This window comes from Sebastes umbrosus, chromosome 13 (assembly GCF_015220745.1).
Source record: "Sebastes umbrosus isolate fSebUmb1 chromosome 13, fSebUmb1.pri, whole genome shotgun sequence".
NCBI classification, from domain to species: domain Eukaryota; kingdom Metazoa; phylum Chordata; class Actinopteri; order Perciformes; family Sebastidae; genus Sebastes; species Sebastes umbrosus.
Window position 1 is genome coordinate 24,657,918 of NC_051281.1, and position 20,146 is coordinate 24,678,063.

General features: G+C 39.5%; 1 protein-coding gene across 1 annotated transcript in view; it reads right to left on the reverse strand.

The window, feature by feature from the left end:
- The window catches only part of LOC119500191 (inactive dipeptidyl peptidase 10-like), a 111,097-nt gene extending 92,038 nt beyond the window's left edge, over positions 1-19,059 (reverse strand). The window contains exon 1 of the mRNA XM_037789796.1: positions 18,349-19,059. Within this exon, the coding sequence (XP_037645724.1) occupies positions 18,349-18,405 (57 nt within the window). The 5' untranslated portion in view covers positions 18,406-19,059. The remainder of the gene's footprint in view (positions 1-18,348) is intronic.
- Positions 19,060-20,146: the final 1,087 nt, after the last annotated feature.

The following is a 20,146-nucleotide window of genomic DNA, read 5'->3' on the forward strand; positions in this document are numbered from 1 at the left end:
AATGGCTGACTTATTCAAATCACTCCTTCTCTGAACAACTGGAATGATAACAAAGCAGCCGTATCTTATTATATGTAATCATAATTGACAGGTATCCAAAAACTGATTTTGTGCACGTGGGTTTATGTGTGCAACACGCACAACTATCGGTGTCTCTTCTGATTTATTGCAGCAAGGTAATGCTCAGCCAGCTGGAAAAGAAGTGTAACAGGAGAAAACATAATCTGAAGACAGAGGTATACACTGCAGCTGTGTGAGGCTTTGGAGCCTGCTTATTTGTGAACCACAACAGACAAATTAAATTGCAATAACGCAAGAACAAAAAAACGAGGAAAAATACCGTTTCTCACAACATATGATGGACATTAATAGTCAAAACCTCTTGAAGTTGAACTGAAATTTTAGTTATCCTCCACTTTTTCTGCAGAGAAATCTAATCTATAATGATAGTGCAGACAGTGTGCATATATTTTCCATTTGTCAAAAAGAGGATAAAACAGTTTGGGAACATATTTGTGGAAACAGCGTTGATTCAATCATCTGGATGACATCTGACGTCGACTGACTGACATTTGAGTGTTGTTAGAGGATGCGCTGTCAACTTCCTCCAAGCTGTGCTACTGACTGGAGCATAGCGCTGTAGCCTTCAAACGTAGATATAAGGCGTTTTTGATATGGCAAACTATTTTTTAGTACTACCAACCCCCTGTAGAACACCAATGTACCCGACTTGATCTCACAGGAAAGTGTATAAATAGCACAACATTTTAAGGACATTCTGTGTCATGATAACACATTTTAGGCTTTTTCAACCCAGGGGGTTAAACGTTAAGAAACGGCTTTTTGCATGTCATTTAACACCACATTGTTATTGTGAAATGGGCAGGGTTATGTTTATACAACAACACTGCAGTGACGGCCGCAGTTTAGGTTTAGGAAGAAATTACAATATGCTGAAAGGTTATTATGAAATACTTGATGTCTACGTTATTCTGCATGAATGATTGAAGAAACACAATTAATGGTAACACTTTCATATAGGTAGCAGGCATTTTACTGGCAACGCAAATCAATAAAAAGTTATTCTGAGTTTTCTCCTTTATGCTATGATCACACTTTTCTGAGTTGTTTCCTTCAGGATAAAAATTCTCTCTCCATGGGGAACAAGGGTCCACTGAATAATTTTGAATAAGTTTGAATGTGATGTGTGTGAAGTGTTGGCACTCTCCAACACCAAATGAGGGAATATCCTTTAGAAGAATGGTGTTGTAGATACTGAAATAATCTATGCCACGTAGCACTGAAGTTGTACTGTAGGCTCACGGTGGCCAACACCTTACTAACACAGTTCATGTTGTATTTTTTCTTTTATTTCTCCCCATCTGTCTGTCACTTTTAGCAATAGAAGCTTGTTTCAAATTCACACCAACTCTCGAAGTCAGAGTTAAGTAATGTGTCAGTAGTTGTTTGACTTTTCCTTGGTGTTATGAATAGAAAGGTTTGGACATTATGAGTTAGAGAAGGTGTTGTAGTATAATTCTCTTTGGCTTGGCACCTCACCTGCTGCGAATCGTCTCAATGCTGTTATGTTGGATTAAGCTTCACGCCCTCTCATCTAGGCCTGCTCTGTATCAAGGTGTTAAGATCAGTAGGTGCAATGGAGAGAAGGATTGCAAAGCTGCAGTTCTTCTGATTTGATGCTAAAATTACACAGTTGAAAAGTAATTTTAATTTGCTGCCAATCCAGCGGTTTAGGCTCCATCTGGTGCTCCTAATGAGTTCCTGATGACTCATCACCTGCTTAAGTTGAGACGGCAGCTCATACACAGCATTCACAGTCAAGTCTGCAAGTCCTGGATATTCCAAAACTGACAATAGAAATACTAATCACTGACTATATTGTGTAACCGTGAACACAATATATAATTGTGAAATTCACAAAGACATACATTAAACAAAGGAATACAGTGAATGCAAAGGTATTTTTTGGGCTTTCAAAGTTAACGCGAAAAAAACGCGTTAACGAAATTTTTTTTAACACCACTAATTTCTTTAACGCATTGACTCAACTTGCGATTTTTAGGTTGTAGCGGGCTCAGTTTTAAAGCTAGAGTGAAGATACTGGTATCATATGAAACTTAATCAAAACGTTTATTAGAAGGAAAAAAATATATAATAAAGTTGCCAGCTGGGCTTAAATGAGTAGTTGAATGTTTGGCTGGCGACCAGTGCTTATTTTTTCAAGTGTTTCAGTGCAATATCACATGTTTCTCTTATCTATATTATATTGTAAAAACTGTAAAAACATCTTCTTGAAACAACTGTATTTATTCAAGTTTCTTGCCAAAAACCCTTTAACGCAACTTGTACGTTTTTGGATGTTGTGGGCTCAGTTTTAAAGCTAGGGTGAAGACTGGTTCACTCTGGCATGAGAAGTTATAGTTTTGTTGCCTAAACCTAAAGATGTTTAAGTTGTGTTGCCCAAACCTAAAGAAGTTGTAGTTTAGTTGCCTAAACCTAAATAATCCTTTCTGTTTGTGTTCAAAAAATGACATTTCATTCAGTTTTACAACATTTTAGAAGGTGTTGCTTTTAAGTTTCACTTTCACTTTTACAACATAGTAGGTGTAGTAAGCTCCTAATGACCCACATCTGTGGTGCTTATAGTGACTGATAACACCTATTTAATGGCTATTAAACAGACAAATCGGGTGCACCCAGAAAAAGGACAAAGAAACATGACAAATTAGGTAGAAGCAAGCAGCTTCAGTGAACATATCCACATGAAGAGTGAGTCAGAGAGTTTGGGGCTTAAAAGAAAAAGAGAAACGTTTTTGCCTCTTCTCTATTTCAGTGACAAATTCCATGTGGATGAAAAATGCTCAAGGCTGGTAGAGAAACTATGATTGAACTAATGTGTTTAGTTCAGGCTGAGGATGAAGCCAGGCTGGTCAACATAATCCTACCATGGAAGAAAGGATCCTTTTAAAATAAAAAATTGTAAATAAGTTTTTTTACATCTGTGTGCTTTTGATGCCTCACTTGCAGTGAATAGAATTGGAATATTGACTAAAATGGCTTAGATGTGCCACAGCCCCACCTTCAAAGTTTAGAAGAAGCTGCACCTCACTTAAACGCTGTCCAAAACTTCTGCAACATCAGTTCAAGACTCTTTCCACAAACACCACAGAAACCATAAAGGAAAGTGTGCGGCATTGGACTGTATGGATCCTGGATTAGAACTTGTTTGACTTGATTGATTTGAAGTAGGACAAAGAGACTTGATTAGGAAATATAAAGTCTGTGTGACCCACCTTTTTTTGAATGCTTTGCCATATTTTACTTTGTTATTTTATGTGGCCAGACGGCAGCTGGGTTGAATCGCAGGGTCTTTGTTAGAGGGATGGGCGGCTCCCGTATATTCAGTTCAAGTTGCTCTGTTAGCTGACGGGACACGTGATTTTACTTTAAATCTAAACCGCCTACAGATGGGTCCATACAGATATAGAAACGTTTTAAACTACTATATGCATTTTCTAACCTAAATATGACTCCTTGATCAAGATTTAATGGCAGTGTAAGGCGGGTATGTCAGCTCATTACACAGCCCTTATTCCTTCCCTAACAAATCATTCTGCTGCTGGCACCACTCCTCCTGACCCAGATTCACACCCATTAAAATTGGTATTTCTGGCAGCTAAGAAATGTAAAACTAATAATATAGTTCGACCATTCAGAGCGAGGGAAGCGCCTATACATCAGGATTGAGGTATATGCCTCTGGAGCTCTGGAGCTCTGGAGCTCGGCTCCCCAGATTCTGATCCCATCCCCTGGGTTAAATCGTCCCACTCTCTGCCTCCGAGAGTCTCTGCAGCTCCGCTCCCTCCCCGCACAGACTAACGCTCTAAGTTTGGAGGAAATTTACTGCTTGCAGTCACAGCTTTGTTCTATTTTGATGCAGTCATGGCATGCTCTCCATTTGAAAAGTTCCCTTTTAATGTGTCTCAATTTTATTTTCTCCTTCTCACTACTCTTTAGTCTTTAAAGGCAAAGTACTTTTTTGTCACATTTTTGATGATACTCTAAATTAAATTCACCTTTGGCATTCCTCAAACTTCACAACATCTTTCAACTTTACAAGTAAAAGTTAAGTATTTTCTATGAGCTTAAAATGTATGTAAGATCAATACTGAAAAAACTAAGAACATGAGAGTAAACCTGAAACAACTCAATCCCATTACAATCAGCAGGGAGGCCGTAAAAGACGTGGAACATTTCACCTAAGCTTGATTTACTGCGAAGGTCGTGAGTGTCGGCACGGCCAAAGTGACATCACACCATCAGATACGGCCCTTTGTGGGGATTTCGTGCAGCAGGTTTTCGCCTGTCAGTGCACATCCAACATTTTCTAACTACGCAGGACGTAGATGGGCGGAGAAAATGGAGAACTTTGAGGAGAATTTGAGAATGTCAGTTTGCCGTGAGGAGTAACCCGCACGGAGTATAAAAGATCCAAACGTTTCCTCGTCATGATTCTGTATCCTATCATGTCAGTGCGATCGTCCTTGCGCAAAGGGGCTTTAGGGAGCAGATAAGGACATAGAGCTACGTATTGGTAAAGCACAGCAGGCATTCAAGATACAACGGCCTGTCTCGTTATCAAACCAGCTGTCCAACAGCACCAATCTACGTACCTTCAATACCAACATGTAGACTGTCCTGCTCTATGGTTCTGAGAAGTGGAAAACCACAAGCAAGATGCAGGTGTCAACAAATGCTTACCCTACATCCTAAAGCTATGGTGGTCTAAGCTAAGCTATCAAAACCACAAATTAACGGTGGAAGATTACCAACCAGGAAGATATACTATAGCTACCGCAGTCTAAAGTGGAAGTGGAAAGTGGAAATGGATAGGTCAGACCTTAAGAAGGTCACAGATAATGTCCCAAAACAGAACCTGGATTACAATCCACTGGGAAAGAGGAAACAGGGTAGGCCAAAAAATACCTGGAGACGTTCCATACAGAAAATCGAAGCAAGCTGGCAGGAAGTAAAAGCCCAGAAAAGAGTATAAGATGGTGAGCTCTGATGGACGCCATATGCCCTTGAATGGGGTAAAAAGGTTTAAGTCGAATAATTCTCTATTTACAGTATATTATATGCCATTGATACATGTAGACACTTTCTTCCAGTACTAGTAATAGAAGGCATAAATACAGTACTTAGCTTGGCCTTAAACCTCAGACCTGCAAGTATGTCATTCAGGATTAGTCTCACTCACATGAGCTCAATCAGGAATTATACAGCATCTCTTTAGATATGCAGATGTGTTGTTGTATTGAGCCCACGACTTGTATAAATACCTGACAGTTTCGAAGTTATGAGAAAACAAAAATTATCATGATTGCATTTTGAATCTGCAGAGCACAAAATTTAATGACAGCTGAGAATAATTAATTTGTTTTGGGGAAACTGTTGGTGTGACCCAGTTCTGAAAGTTGGCTGGTTTCTCAAGGATGTTGTTTGTGTGAACAATGCACCACTCCTAAAAAAATCATTCCGAGGGGGCTTTCAATTAATGCCTGCACTTCACAGAGTGCATAAAGTTTTCACCAATTTTGAAAGGGAAGTGAGAAGGTCAATGACTTGCTCATAAATAAAGACCAAAGAGATCTCATCCTTTTCCCTCCCACAAAAGGGTCTTTATTAGCAAGGAACTATTATTGTACTGTTATCTCTAATATTGCTTATGTTTCGAATTTCCTCACCTTGGAAAGCACTTTGTTTTTAAGGCTTTGAAAGTGCTATATAAATAAAAAAGAAACATTATCATTGTACTGGTAATGCTTTTACCTAATTTTAAGAAAATATCGCTGACCTTGGACATTTTCAAATAAAAGGTAGAGACATTTAAAGCTAGACACCAGCAAGACTAAACTACATTTTTTTAAATGATCCAACCAAAAAACCCAGCACATTGTTGCCAACTCTTTTCCAATGAAAGTAGCTTGCGGCACTAACTCCAAAAGTCCCTAATAAATCAATACAATTGTATTGATTTAGTGATTGCTGTTGGTATGTAAAGAGAATTTTAACAAATATAACAAATAATGTTTTTGGAGAACACTACCAACCCTAGCTTTAAACCGTTTTTTGAGGAGACTTCACAAGAGTTCCTGCAATCAAAATAGAAAGAACGAGGTAATTATATTCTAAGGTTTGACATGAGGCCCTTGAGAGTGGCCTCATTTCCAACAAACACCAGACTATATATATACACAGCATATATCAAGGTCGCTTCAATATGCGGATAAACTACACTTGATGTGCATGTACTCTCCATATCACACCACTGGTCTGCTTTAGACCTGCAGACCTGCTTTATAATAAAAAAAGACATGAAAATGTCACTTTCTATAATATGGGAACTTTAAAATGTCCCTTGTCAGTAGATATGCTAAAAATATGGACACAAACAAAAGCAGTCTTGATTTCTGTCTTCAAAGTAAGAAGGCATAGAGAGCCAATCTATCTCAGATCTACGTAATGACTGTTGCATTACTTAATTGCCATGTATGAACGTTAGTTTGCTCACATTTTCACCTACTCTTGTCTCCCAGAATAGAAACAGTTTTCCCACTCCATTTCAACATAATCTCCTCCATCGGCATTCATCAGAAAATCTTCCCAAACTGCGGATTTACTCCGTTGTATGAAGAGAAGCACACCCTGTGACTGACAGGAAGAGGTGCTGCCTCCTTGTTGAATGCTTGCATGATTGCTGAGTTTGGCTCACAGGATTTCCAGAGGGGGCAACCGCAAAGCGCTCAATTAGGTTTGCACGCCTCACTGACTGCTTTAAAGGAGCAGAAGAAAATACTGATGGAGGATTGGGAGCTTTAAGCTTCTTTATTTATTTCATTCAAATACCTTTGAGAAAAAAACTGTCAAAAATATTGAGAAATCAAAATGATCCCACAGACTAATGGCAACATATGTAAATATAAGCTATGGCTGATATACAGTATGTGTTACACTCTTAAGCACCACCTCCATTACTGTGTTAACAGAGTGGAACTGAACAGATTTACACTGATAGCAGATGTAGAGATGTTAGGGTTAATCATGGTCTATATTCACATGAAGGTAGGAAGTCTCAAATTAGTTATGATACAGGCTTTGGGAAAACTAACATTAATGTACCGCTTCTGTCCGACTGTCACAGCGTGGATGTTGAAGTGATTTGTGGAGTCCCTAACTAAACTGATGGAGATTTATAAAGGTAAATTTGATTTCATGGAGCAAAGGCTTGTGGCTTTTACTTTCCTTTTTTTTTCAAAGTCCAAAGTTTGTTTTTGGAGCAGCAATTTCACTGAAAAGAAGATATTTCCCTCAGGGGTCAACACATTTTCACTCCCAACTCGTCAAATATCGATGCTTGGTCAGTGGCCTAAAGCTTCAATCTATGACGCTCTAAGTACCCCTCTTGCATCAATTATGGACTTGTCAGGGATGGTGTGTCAATATACACTTGTTACATGCATAGTGTCTTTTCAAAGTAAACTTCTGTCTTTACAGGAAGTTAGGTTTAAGCAACAAAACCACTTAGGTAGGGTTAGGAAACGGCTGTCATTGACGTTTACTTAACTGACGACTCAAGTGACGAGCGACTCATGTGACTCACGGGACTAACTATACTAATGAGGCATGTGACTAACCACTGACGTGACAAATAAGTCAACGTTGACTTTTGGTTTCAAACGGGACGCAAACAGCGGCCTCCTGGATGCTAACTTCCGGGTTGGCCTACAAAAATACGTCATCCCTGGAGCACTCTATAATGACGCGGGAGGATTTACATTGGAGTTAGTTGAAAGCCCGGTGTGACGCATACAGATGAGTTGGGAGTGAGAATGGATTGCAGGGGGTGGTAAAGACCAAAAACTGAGCTAAAAGAGTGAATATTGGACTTACATTCACCAGGCTCCTTAACTACTGGTTGTGTAAATTGGCAACAGTTTGTTAAAGAGTCTGCCATATCACCTAAAATGGTTATGATATGTCAATATTGTGTTCACAACTGGTTTCCATAGCCCTAAGTAGCCAAAAAACAGGTTATTGTAGGTTTAAGGCTAAATTGATGAAGTTACCGGAATTTCATCATATCAAACCTCATTTTAAAGGAATGTGGCAGATACATGTGTCATTTAAAACACAGTAATTCTGGGGCCGGTGTGCGCCAAATTTACCAGTACTGTAATCTTAAAAATCATAACTTTTGTATGCCTAATTGAGTCCCATTTGGTCCCAGCCAACCCCCTTTATTATACAGCCCTGCTAAAACATGGAATTATGAAAAAAAACATACACAGTCAAGCCAACAGTATGCATTGAAAATCATCTGGACAGCATGTAATCAGCATGCAATGAGGAGAACACTTCACACCTGCACTCTAGACAATGATGCAATCTATGAGCACTGCATGTCTGCCTTGCACCTGTCTTCTTAGTTTTGCGCTCCACACGCTTCAGAGAGCCAAGCAGGGAGAACTGCTGGGAAACTGCAATCGCAATCATCTCCTTTCAGAGCAAGACTCAGATTGGCTCTCCAGCTGTTTCACCTCCGTTACACCTCTTTCATGGGGCACTGACACCAAAAGACCAAAGCAATATTAAAACGAACACTGCTATAATTTGCTTTGACACTTCACTCAAAAGGGCTTAATGAACATCAGTCATCAGGGTAGAAATTGTGAACACGTGATTTTATAATTGGTCCTCTTCTGCTTTATGCTTCTTGGTTAACGGCAAAGGCAAAAATGATGGAAATGGGAGTTAGTCACTGTGTTCAGATTCATCTTATGACAAGAACTGCACTCCCATCCTGTCTTTGTTCGTTGTTTTCCAATTACAATGGCGCCATGAAATCTAAGAAGCTTATATACAACAAACCCATGATACAGTTGGCAGGGGTTGAGTCAGAGTTGAACCAATTTCAAGGATTTTTCTCATGACTTAATCATGTGGAGCACAGCCAACGCCGTAAAAAAAAAAGCTGACAGCTGGATTCCTCCTGCTGGCTGTAAGCAGTACGCTGCTTCTCTACAGTCTTTCAATAGCAATTCAAATCCTGTTGTGAACTTTCTGACATCTGTCTGGAACCATATATTTAAAGGAACACCGTCACATGTCGAACACTATAAAGCATTTGCAAAATTATAGGCCTTTGGCGTCTCTCAGGGTGAAAGCACTTTAGTTTTATACAATCTTGCTATCTTGTCAGTTATATGCAACAAGCCAGAAAATCGTTGCTGATTCCTGATAATGCTTCATTGTGAACAACAAATCCGTGTTGAAATCGGCGGGAGGAAATGTAGTTCATGTTGGCAGCATGGGAGCAACTAAAGTACAGTGGTTCCATTGGGTTACAATATGGTGCATTCAGTCTCTATTCAGTAAAAATGGGCATTGGGCAAAGGGAAATTATAAAATTATAGTGGTATGTTCAAATTAGGGCTGTCAATCAATATTATATTTAATCGTGATTAATCGCACATTAATCACACATTTTCTATCTGTTCAAAATGTACCTTAAAGGGAGATTTGTCAAGTATTTAATACTCTTATCGACATGGGAGTAGACAAATATGCTGCTTTATGCAAATGTATGTATATATTTATTATTGGAAATCAAATAACACAAAACAATGACAAATATTGTCCAGAAACCCTCACAGGTACTGCATTTAGCATAAAAATATGTTCAAATCATAACATGGCAAACTGCAGCCCAACAGGCAACAACAGCTGTCAGTGTGTCAGTGTGCTGACTTGACTATGTCTTGCCCCAAACTGCATTTGATTATCATAAAGTGGGCATGTCTGTAAAGTGGAGACTCGTGGGTACCCATAGAACCCATTTTCTTGAGGTCAGAGGTCAAGGGACCCTTTTGAAAATGGCTATGACAGTTTTTCCTCACCAAAATTTATCATAAGTTTGGAGTGTGATTTAGCCTCCTTCCAGACAAGCTAGTATGACATAGTTGGTACAAATGGATTCCTCAGGTTTTTCTAGTTTCACTATAGCTTTAAAACTGAGCCCGCTACAACCTAAAAACTGCAAATTTTGTTATTGTGTTAAAGAAATTAGTGGCATTAAAAAGAATTTGCGTTAACACGTTATTATCATTTTAACTTTGACAGCTTTAGTTCAAATGTAATCTTGTAAAATTTAGTTTTTGGTCAGAAACTTGAATAAATACAGTTGTTTGAAGGAGATGTTTTCACAATTTTTACAATGTAAAATAGATAAAATAGAGGGAATGTGCTATTGCACTGAAACACTCGGCCAAACATCGGACTACTCATTTAAGTCCAGCCGCCAACTTTATTATATGCATTTTTCATTCTAATAAAAGTTTTGATTAACAAGTTGTGATTCACTATGCGTGTACATTTTATGACCACCAGCCTCCGCTTCAAAACAATGCAAGTATGATGATGATGATAGAGAAAAGTGCCTATCTGTCTGTATCAGATAGCCCCCACATACGCGTTATGAATGTGTGTGTGTGCGCTCAGCTGAGAGGTTGTGTGCTGCAGAATAGAGAGTGGAGGGTTGTCTTCAGTGTTTGACAAATATTAGCAAAATAATTGATGACAAAACACATTAATAATTGCATTGATTGAACAGACTGGACACCGGAAAACACCAGTGGCAGCAACTTGACAAAAGTGCTGCATTTTCCATACACGTCACACAGACATTTATGGGCTTAATTTATTTATTTCATTGGGACAGCACAGCAAGTGTCGCGTCCAGTTAAAAAAAACTCTGTAGGTCTTAGCTCCAGAGAAACTATAGTGTGAACAGAAAGAAGACTGAGGCCCCATCCCAGCTGAAGTGGACCAGAAAGAGAAATGAGTCCTCTTTCAAATGAACTGACAATGTGAACACCAAAAAAACGGAGTCCCTTTTCTTTTGGTCCACTATTTGGTCCACTTTAAGAGGACTGAGATTGGTTTGTTTAAAAATAAATAATATATGTGAAAACATCCTTAGATACATCTGTGGGTTTTGCATGTTGGTAAAGCAACATTCTCGCAGTTGATGTGTATCTGAGCACCCCTGGAGAACATGGTACGGTGTCAGAGATTTCTTTCCATGTGATGGTTTTGGTGAAAGGTTCTTGTTCAGTCACATTCTCATGAAACACTCTGCAGGGAATGAGGCGACAAGAGCCCGACTGTTCGCACATCTGTCCCGCAGTGGGAGCTCCCTGTGGTGCCTGGCTCTCTCTCTGGTGAGCCCTAATGTGCCGAGGGGGTTTCCCTTAAATTACACACTAGGCTGTCCCTGAAGACAGCTTTGTTACCCTGTGTTCATCTGTGTGCTTTGTCGGCCCAAGCAGGCTGCTTGCTCACTTGAGCGGACTGAATTCGTCATTCATACCTGAAAACATGAGATGATCTTTTAAAGGACAAGTGTGTAGGATTTAGTGGCATCTGGTAGTGAGGTTGCAGATTGCAACCAACTGAATACCCCTCCACTCATCTCTCCCTTTACCAAGCATGTTTGAGAACTACGGTGGCCTTAAGGTAATGTAAAAACGTGAAAGGCTCTCTCTAGAGCCAGTGTTTGGTTTGTCCGTTCTGGGCTACTGTAGAAAAACGAAGAGGACCTATTCCCTATGTAGATATGAAGGACTCGTTCTAAACTAACGAAAACACAACGATTCTTAGTTTCAGGTGATTATAAATAATGAAAACATAATTCTTAATATTATATTCCATATCTGCCAATAGATTACCCCAACATCCAATACACACTGAACCTTTAAAGGAGCAGTTGGTAACTTTGAGCAAATTTTGATAAAAAGTTATTTTTATAAAACGGTCACTATATGCTGACAGTAGTACATGAGACAGATATGTGTCTCTGTGTCCTCCTAGTGCTCCTAATGGCATTTTTATGGCATTTGTACATTTATATATATATATTTATATATAACTGTGCCATATGCATGTTTTGGCATGCTATCATCTTGAACAAACACCACTTTGAGATGCTCACCAAGAGCACAGGCAAAGCCTCTTAGTCAATATTTGTATATAGCCTACTGTATAACCATTAAAATCCAGATGAGATTTAGAACACTTTCATTTACACTTAGCCACATAAATACTGTATATGCATCTCTGTTGGCCAGATCACAAACGGGATTGCAAATGATGCTGATGCGGGCCAGTCTAGAAGGAGGTTGTAATGTTTGGTGACTGCCAAAAATGGCAGATGATGAATTACTTGCATTTGCGCTTAGCAGTTAGCTGGCTAACAACTATCTATAAGCCAACACAAACACACGGATAACTTCCTTTGATGGATTTTCACTGGCCTTCACACACGCCGCTCCCTCTACCACACATCAGGGAACGGAAAAATGCTGCAAGAGCTCAGTGCACCTTCTGTATAATCCTGTGTTGAGCCCCTGGAGCTCCTGTTGGTGTCGCTTAACTGAAACAGGGGAGAACAACGGCTGATTTCTGTGCAACTTCAGCTGCCCCTATCACAGGAACAGACACTGTAAAGCAGGGATTCTCAAACGTTTTGGGGCCAGGGACCCCTTAAAGGGGAGAACATTTTCCAAGTACCCAACTGTCTGTATTCTAAAATATTTCAACCTAAGTACTTCAGACCTGTTTGATAGTGATAAACAGAAACACATTTCAATTTGAATCATGTTAACACCGCTTTGTTTTGCCCTGATATTTCGGGTGCTCTGTAATCAGATGTTGCTTTAGCTTGGCCGGCTTCATGGCTTCGTTAGTTAGTGTCTGAAGACGTATAACGTCTCCCGTCGCTGTCGCTCGATATAACGATCGATCGTCATATTTTCTCAATTTAGCTAGTTTGTGCTTAGCGTCACTTGAGGATGTTGACTGACTCAAATATTTCTCCATGCTCGCTCCAATAAGCTAAGCTAAGCAGCAGCAGGAACGGTTCTGAGTGAAGGGACTGATTCATGACAGATTGACGTGACGTGTCACAATCAGATCAGAGGTTCTAATTGGACCAAACCTAACGTGGGTGGGAGTAATGGACACAATATGCTTGTTTTATTGGCACAAATGGTCCCCATCTGTAGATATGTATATACTTTTTAATGATACAGCAACATTTTATAATTAATAGCGCATTATTTCACGGACCCCATGACAGAGTGCCATGCACCCCACTTTGAAAATCACTGCTTTAGAGGCTACTTCCACAGACCACTTACTGACGTAGTTACAGTTGGGAGGATTTAAGATCATGTTTGTAACCACCTCAGGAAATGGTTTGAACAATCAGATTTCAGTCTGTCTGGAATGTTTTTTGGCTTTTTGGATAGCTTTCCCATCCTCCCAAGACACATGAAGCGACAAGTGTAAAAGGCTTTAAGTGTTTTCACTGCCTAACCAAGTCTGTGCGGCTTAGAACTATTGAACAGACAAACAGGTGACAAAACATAACAAAAGCGCCAAGCCAAACCTTCACCAATCCTGTTGCGAGCACAAGGCAAACACCCACTGTTGCACAACACCACATGCACCTTTTATCTGCACTGTTCCCCACAAGCACATGCAGTCCAGCCCCAGAGCCATTTTATATCCTGGTGACATATTGCTTTTGATAACAACATTCCTGCTGGGTAATCCAAGCAAAGTGAGATAATGGCAATCTACCGTTCAGTAAAAGCTGTGTGACCATTACTGTGGTTCGTGCACTGAGACAAATGTTTAAGAAGCTCTTTCTTAGCTGGAAGTGTTGCCTTGAATACCTGGGTAATCCACTGGGAGAATATCACTCTCTAAACCAAAGACCCACTCAATCGTCTCTTCTTACATCAGTCTCCATTCTTGGCACAGAGTTAATGTTAGTGAGAAGCATGTTGGTCTGAGGAACTAAATCCTTCCAATTTGAGCTTCTCTGTAGGGATGAACCAAAACCAGACATGGTTTGATTCAGGTTGGGGATCCGTGTTTCATGTCCCCATCTCTCTCTTTCCCCTCCTTTCCTGTCAGCTCTCTAATGTATACTTTTCAATAATGGAATAAAATACCCCTATCAGTATAAAAGTTTAAAAGCACTGTGGTAAAAAAATCTGGCAATAGGTGTGATTATTTTACCTGTTTTTATTAAACAAAGGGACGTTTACACCACAGGAATAAAAGTGGAGTGGAATCATCTAACTAGATTGAAAACAACTTACTGTTTTAAGAAAATACATCTTGCAGGGTAATTCTGAAACAAAATCACTTCTTGAGACAGATGGCAGAGAAAAAGTAAGAAACTCATAAACGGTGTTTATAATACACAGATTGTTCAGAATGTGTCATTAGAAAAACTGTTGGTCTCAAAAGAAGAAAATGTACAGCTCACATCCTCAGTTTAATGGATAGACTGGAGGAGGCATACAAATGAACAACTGAATAGCCCCAAGCAATGCATGCACATTTATTTCTCTCTCAAAGCCCACGGGGGCAATGTCACAATTGTCCTCATTTTCCATTTTCTGTAGCTGATTTTAATGGCTACAGAAATGCTGGATGTAATGAGACACGCACACAGTGTAGCATATAGCCAAGACGATTGAAATTAATTTCTGTTCCTCAGAGAGAAGCTATCATTTCACACTATTAGTGTGGCTCTAGAAATAGCAATGTCAGTTGGTGGGTCCACTGATCCATTAGTCTGTCAGTCCAACACATCCAGAGTGACTTTTCACCACCATTTACATGCATTGCCATTATATTTAGAACATATACATGGGATGGGGGGTTAATGACATTGATCCAATGACTTTCCATCTACTGCCACAACCAGCTCCACTTTCCCTCTTGTCAGCATATCATGTCATGACAGGATACCTCTAAAGCTAATCAAACTTCAAGAAGCTTCGGCTGTACTTTGAGTTGAATGTTAACATAACATGCTACATGTTAAAGCTTCAGTAGGCAGAATGTTTTTGGATCATTTGGCTAAAATTCCATAATAACCTTTCAGCATATTGTAATTCAAGTGTTTTGAGAGAAAACTAGACTTCTGCTACTCTTCATGGCTCTGTTTTCAGGCTTTCAAAAATCGAGCCCGTGACGGAAGACTTTGACCAATCACAGGTCATTTCAGAGAAAACGTTCCTATTGGCTGTTCATTCAACGGAGGCTACTGTCAATCATGCACTAACTCCGATCAAACGGTCAATTTAGGGAGCGCCAATCAAAAATGAATCAATATTATTAATAGTATCATATTATTTGTCTGTTACTGTAATGTTCTTGCCTCAAATGTTTTCAGATACATCTTGTAGTGTACTGTTTTTCTGTAAAATGAGAAAGTTTGCTCCAGCTGGTGGGCGGTGCTTGGCATTTTATCAATTGATCTCAACATGGCTGGCTCTCAAACTTTCTCATTTTATAGCTAAACAGTACACTAAAAGATGTTTCTGAAAACATCTGAGGAGAGAAATAAGCATTACGGTAACAGAAGTTCGGGGGTGATTGACAGCTTCTCAGAAATGCCAAGACTCCAGATCCGCTCTGATTGGTTGTTTTTTTCCAGTCTGTGAAATCTTGCAGATGCTGTTAGGAGCACTGGAGGAAACTGGAGGACAAAGATGCACATGACTTTTTTTTCAGATTACCTGTCTCATGCACTACTGTCAGGATATAGTGACCGTTTCATAAAAATAACTTTTTAAAATCATATTTGCACCAATTCTACCTACTTCATCTTTAACATGTTGCACGAGCTAAATAAGCTAAGAAGCTAATTGTTACATGCTTAATGTCAATTTGTCAACTTGACAAAGATCATTATCATGCACTATTATCATTTGCCTCAAACTGAAAACACTGTTATTTACACGTAGTCCTACTGTTTTTATGGCTCTCGCCGGCGTTAGCCGTCGCTGGAGGCATTATGTTTTAGGATTGCCCGTCTGTCCGTCCCATTTTCGTTAACGTGATATCTCAGGAACGCCTTGAGGGAATTTCTTTAAATTTGGCACAAACATCCACTTGGACTCAAGGTTGAACTGCTTAGTGCAAAGGTCAAGGTCACTGTGACTTCACAAAACAGGTTAACTCAAAATTTATATGCTAATTATTAGAGATATTCCGATACCATTTTTTTACTGATTCCAAATCCCAAACTTGCAGTATCAGCAAATACCGAGTACTGATCCAATATCAGCGTGATATAAAATATAGTTATTATTATTATTATTTAACAGCTGTTTGCTACTGATCATGTATGGATAGCGGACAGTAGTTGCCAGTGGCAGCCATAATACATCCAGGGCGACAGATTAATTGATTTCCGTTAAGATGCTACTGTTGGATTACATAACAGTGAACGGTTTAGGTTCACACTGCATTTCAGATGTTCTGCTCCATCATGAACCGTCCTATTTTTTAAGCAGAAAACACAGGTTTTATACTGCAATATTTACTGAAAATGACATACCATGCAGCCAACAGTAGCTAAAACTTCCAGGCGATCTCCCTCCAGCCTGCTATCTCCTTATTTAGGTGTTTGAAGTGAAATGAGAAGGTATCATATAGATATCAACTCCTCATTTCAACTTCACTAATCAGCCATTCCTCATCCGCTGCAGCGCTTTGCGAGTGACAGGAATAAATAGAAACAGGGATTCTGACAAAAGTTCAGCTCAGAACAGCACACCGTGCAGCGCTTCATCAATCGCTGCCAGTTCAGACATTCCAATAGAAAATCAATGCAATCAAACTGTTTTAGTCACTGATGCTTGCTTGCGCTCTCTGTGTTGTACACATTACATTCCCTCTAGATTTTAAGTATTTAATACTCTTATCAACATGGGAGTGGGCAAATATGCTGCTTTATGCAAATGTATGTATTCATTTACTACTGGAAATCAATTAACAACACAAAACAATGACAGATATTGTCCAGAAACCCTCACAGGTACTGCATTTAGCATAAAAATATGCTCAAATCATAACATGGCAAACTGCAGCCCAACAGGCAACAACAGCTGTCAGTGTGTCAGTGTGCTGACTTGACTATGATTTGCCCCAAACTGCATGTGTTTATCATAAAGTGGGCATGTCTGTAAAGGGGAGACTCGTGGGTACCCATAGAACCCATTTTCATTCACATATCTTGAGGTCAGAGGTCAAGAGACCCCTTTGAAAATGGACATGCCATTTTTTCCTCGCCAAAATTTAGCATAACTTTGGAGCGTTATTGAGCCTCCTTCTTGACAAGCTAGTATGACAATGGGTTCGTTAGATTATTTTAGTTTCATATGATGTCATTATCTTCACTATGGCTTTAAAATCCGCTACAACCTCAAAATCACAAGTTGCGTAAGCCATGCTGTGCATAGTGGGCTAAAATAAATCCTTTGGGATGAATAAAGTTCTTATCTTATGTTGCATCATATCCTAATTTATCTTATCTATCCTATCTAATACTAACGTTGGCTTGCTGGTATGCTATCACATGAATGATGCTACCAAGAAGAGCTGAGGTTAAGTAGAGTTCATGCTGACACAGCTTAAACTGATGAGTCTGACAAAAAACTGCTGAGTCTGAGATGACCATTAAACCCTGTTGATGTAGTGAACAATGTAGCGCCACCCACAGGCCAAACTTTGCTTTTCTTTTCACTCCTCAAATAATTTAGGTTTCTGGTGTGTAAAGGGAGTTACAACTTCCAAGGATGCATATCCAGGCTACTTTTAGTCTGGTTGTTGGACCCTGCTGCTATATCTAAAAGTAATTTCAACATTTAAACACATGTTTAGTCCAGCAACAACGTCGATTCCACCCGTTCCACATAAAGAAAGACGAAATAAATGCATTCAATATCAAGGTTTGATATTAAATGTTAATATTTGCCCTTCGCCTATTTGTCAGTATTCAAAATCCCATAAATCATTAACTCAAGTGGATGTGCTCCAGAGAGAGAGAGCGTGTCCTGCTTGTCCATGCCTGCCTGTTAAATCATTAATCTGACATGGTGCCTTGCACTGAAGGAACACAACAACAGATCAAATGTTCACACTGTGTCGGATAAGTATCACACACAGGGCTCACATGTCTTTTAAATAACTCACAGCTTCCTCCACGTGGTTTTAGTTTTGGATCCTTGCAACTTATCCGAGTGGCTGCCAACTTTTGTTCCCCCGCTGAGAGTTTTGTGTCACACAAACACTTCTGAAAGTTAAGCCCCAATCATACAAACAGCTCCACTCAATGCAACGTGTATTATACACAACGATGCAGTGCAAAGCAACAACCAGCACTGTTCTTCTTCTTACCTTCTCATCACTGGAGTACCGCCGGGTGTGCTGCGCTGCTCCTGCGCTCTGGTTCATGTTTCAGCACCGTGGACAGCTCCAGCTCCGGTCGGAGAAACAGAGAAGTCGATCAGTCCGCCGGTCGGTGAACTGTTTGCTGGGAGTGATCACTGAGACCAAACTGGCCGAGAACAAGGGAGCCACTGAAACTAGTTTTACTCGTTCGTTCAAAGCCAGTTTACTGGTTCGCCGTCTTCTCTGTGACACGCGTCGGTTCTCAGCCAATGATGCCTTCCTTGCGCGTAAAGAGACTGGTGCGCCAGCTGTGAGTGCAAGCCAGATGTTCATTCATCCGACAGTAAAACGCTTCGGCCAAGTTAGCCCCTCACTAACCCAGATAGAACATAACAGGCTGTGAACAATGTGGCTGCCCGACGCTGCAAATAACTATAAAGCTTTATAATCCATCCAAAATATGTTTTTTTTTTTTTTGTTTTTGTTTTTTTATAAATCCTTAATCATTCACAGTTGCTGGCACAGGAATTGTTTTTTCTTTTTTTTTTTCTTACTGAAATAAAAGCTGTTTTTCCACGTGGACTGATTGCATAACAGGATACAAGTGATGACAACAGCTGTTTATAAAGCTCCCCGTACATGAACACATCTCTTACAAGGGTTTCTGCTGTTAATTTTAACATCCTTGTTGTTTCCATTTCTAATGATTACACTCAACTTCTTTTATCGGGATTAAAAAATTAGTTTGATAGCTCTTTTGAGAAATGCGCTATTTGAAGAAAGTGGTTTTATTAGGCAGAAAGCACGTTCAATTGCCTTATTTTCTGTTTTATTTCTTTTTGATCTGTCCATGTACAGTAGCTCTACTGTATATACAGGCAGAAAGCTGTTGTCATCAGTTTTCTCGTGTTATGCAATCTGTGTTATGCAAATAGCTTTTGTTTTAGTAAGAAAAAAGGCTTAATTCCTCTGCCAGGAACTGTGTCCTGTGATGATTTAGGATTTATGAATTTTTGGGAAGGGACTTTTTGGGGATGGATTATGAACCTTTATATTATTATTATTATTATTATTATTATTATTATTATTATTATTATTATTATTGTTATTGTTATTATTATCATTATAATTATCATTATTATTATTGTCAGCGTCCGGAAGCCACATTGTTCACAGCCTGTTATATATATACACTAATTATATATATATATATATATACTGCATTTAGCATAGAAAATATGTTGAAATCATAACATGGCAAACTGCAGCCCAACAGGCAACAACAGCTGTCAGTGTGTCAGTGTGCTGACTTGACTATGACTTGCCCCAAACTGCATGTGATTATCATAAAGTGGGCATTTCTGTAAAGGGGAGACTCGTGGGTACCCATAGAATCCATTTTCATTTATGTCTTGAGGTCAGAGGTCATTGACCCCTTTGAAAATGGCCATGCCAGTTTTTCTTCTCCAAAATTTAATGTAAGTTTGGAGCGTTTAACCTCCTTCACTACAAGCTAGTATGACATAGTTGGTACCAATGGGTTCTTTAGGTTTTTTCTAGTTTCAGTAGAAATAGGGTAGATGTAAAGGATTCAAGAGGTAAAGTATAAGTGAAGTGAAGTATAAGAGTGTAACTTCTTTAAATGACCTCGGGAAATGCGTGGCAAACAGAAAAGTTTTAAGCCTTGATTTGAAAGAAGAAAGGGTTGGTGCAGAAGTTTATTCCAGATCTGCGGTGCATAAAAACTGAAAGCTGCTTCTGCATGTTTGGCTCTGACCCGGTGGACGCTGAGCAAGCTTGTCCA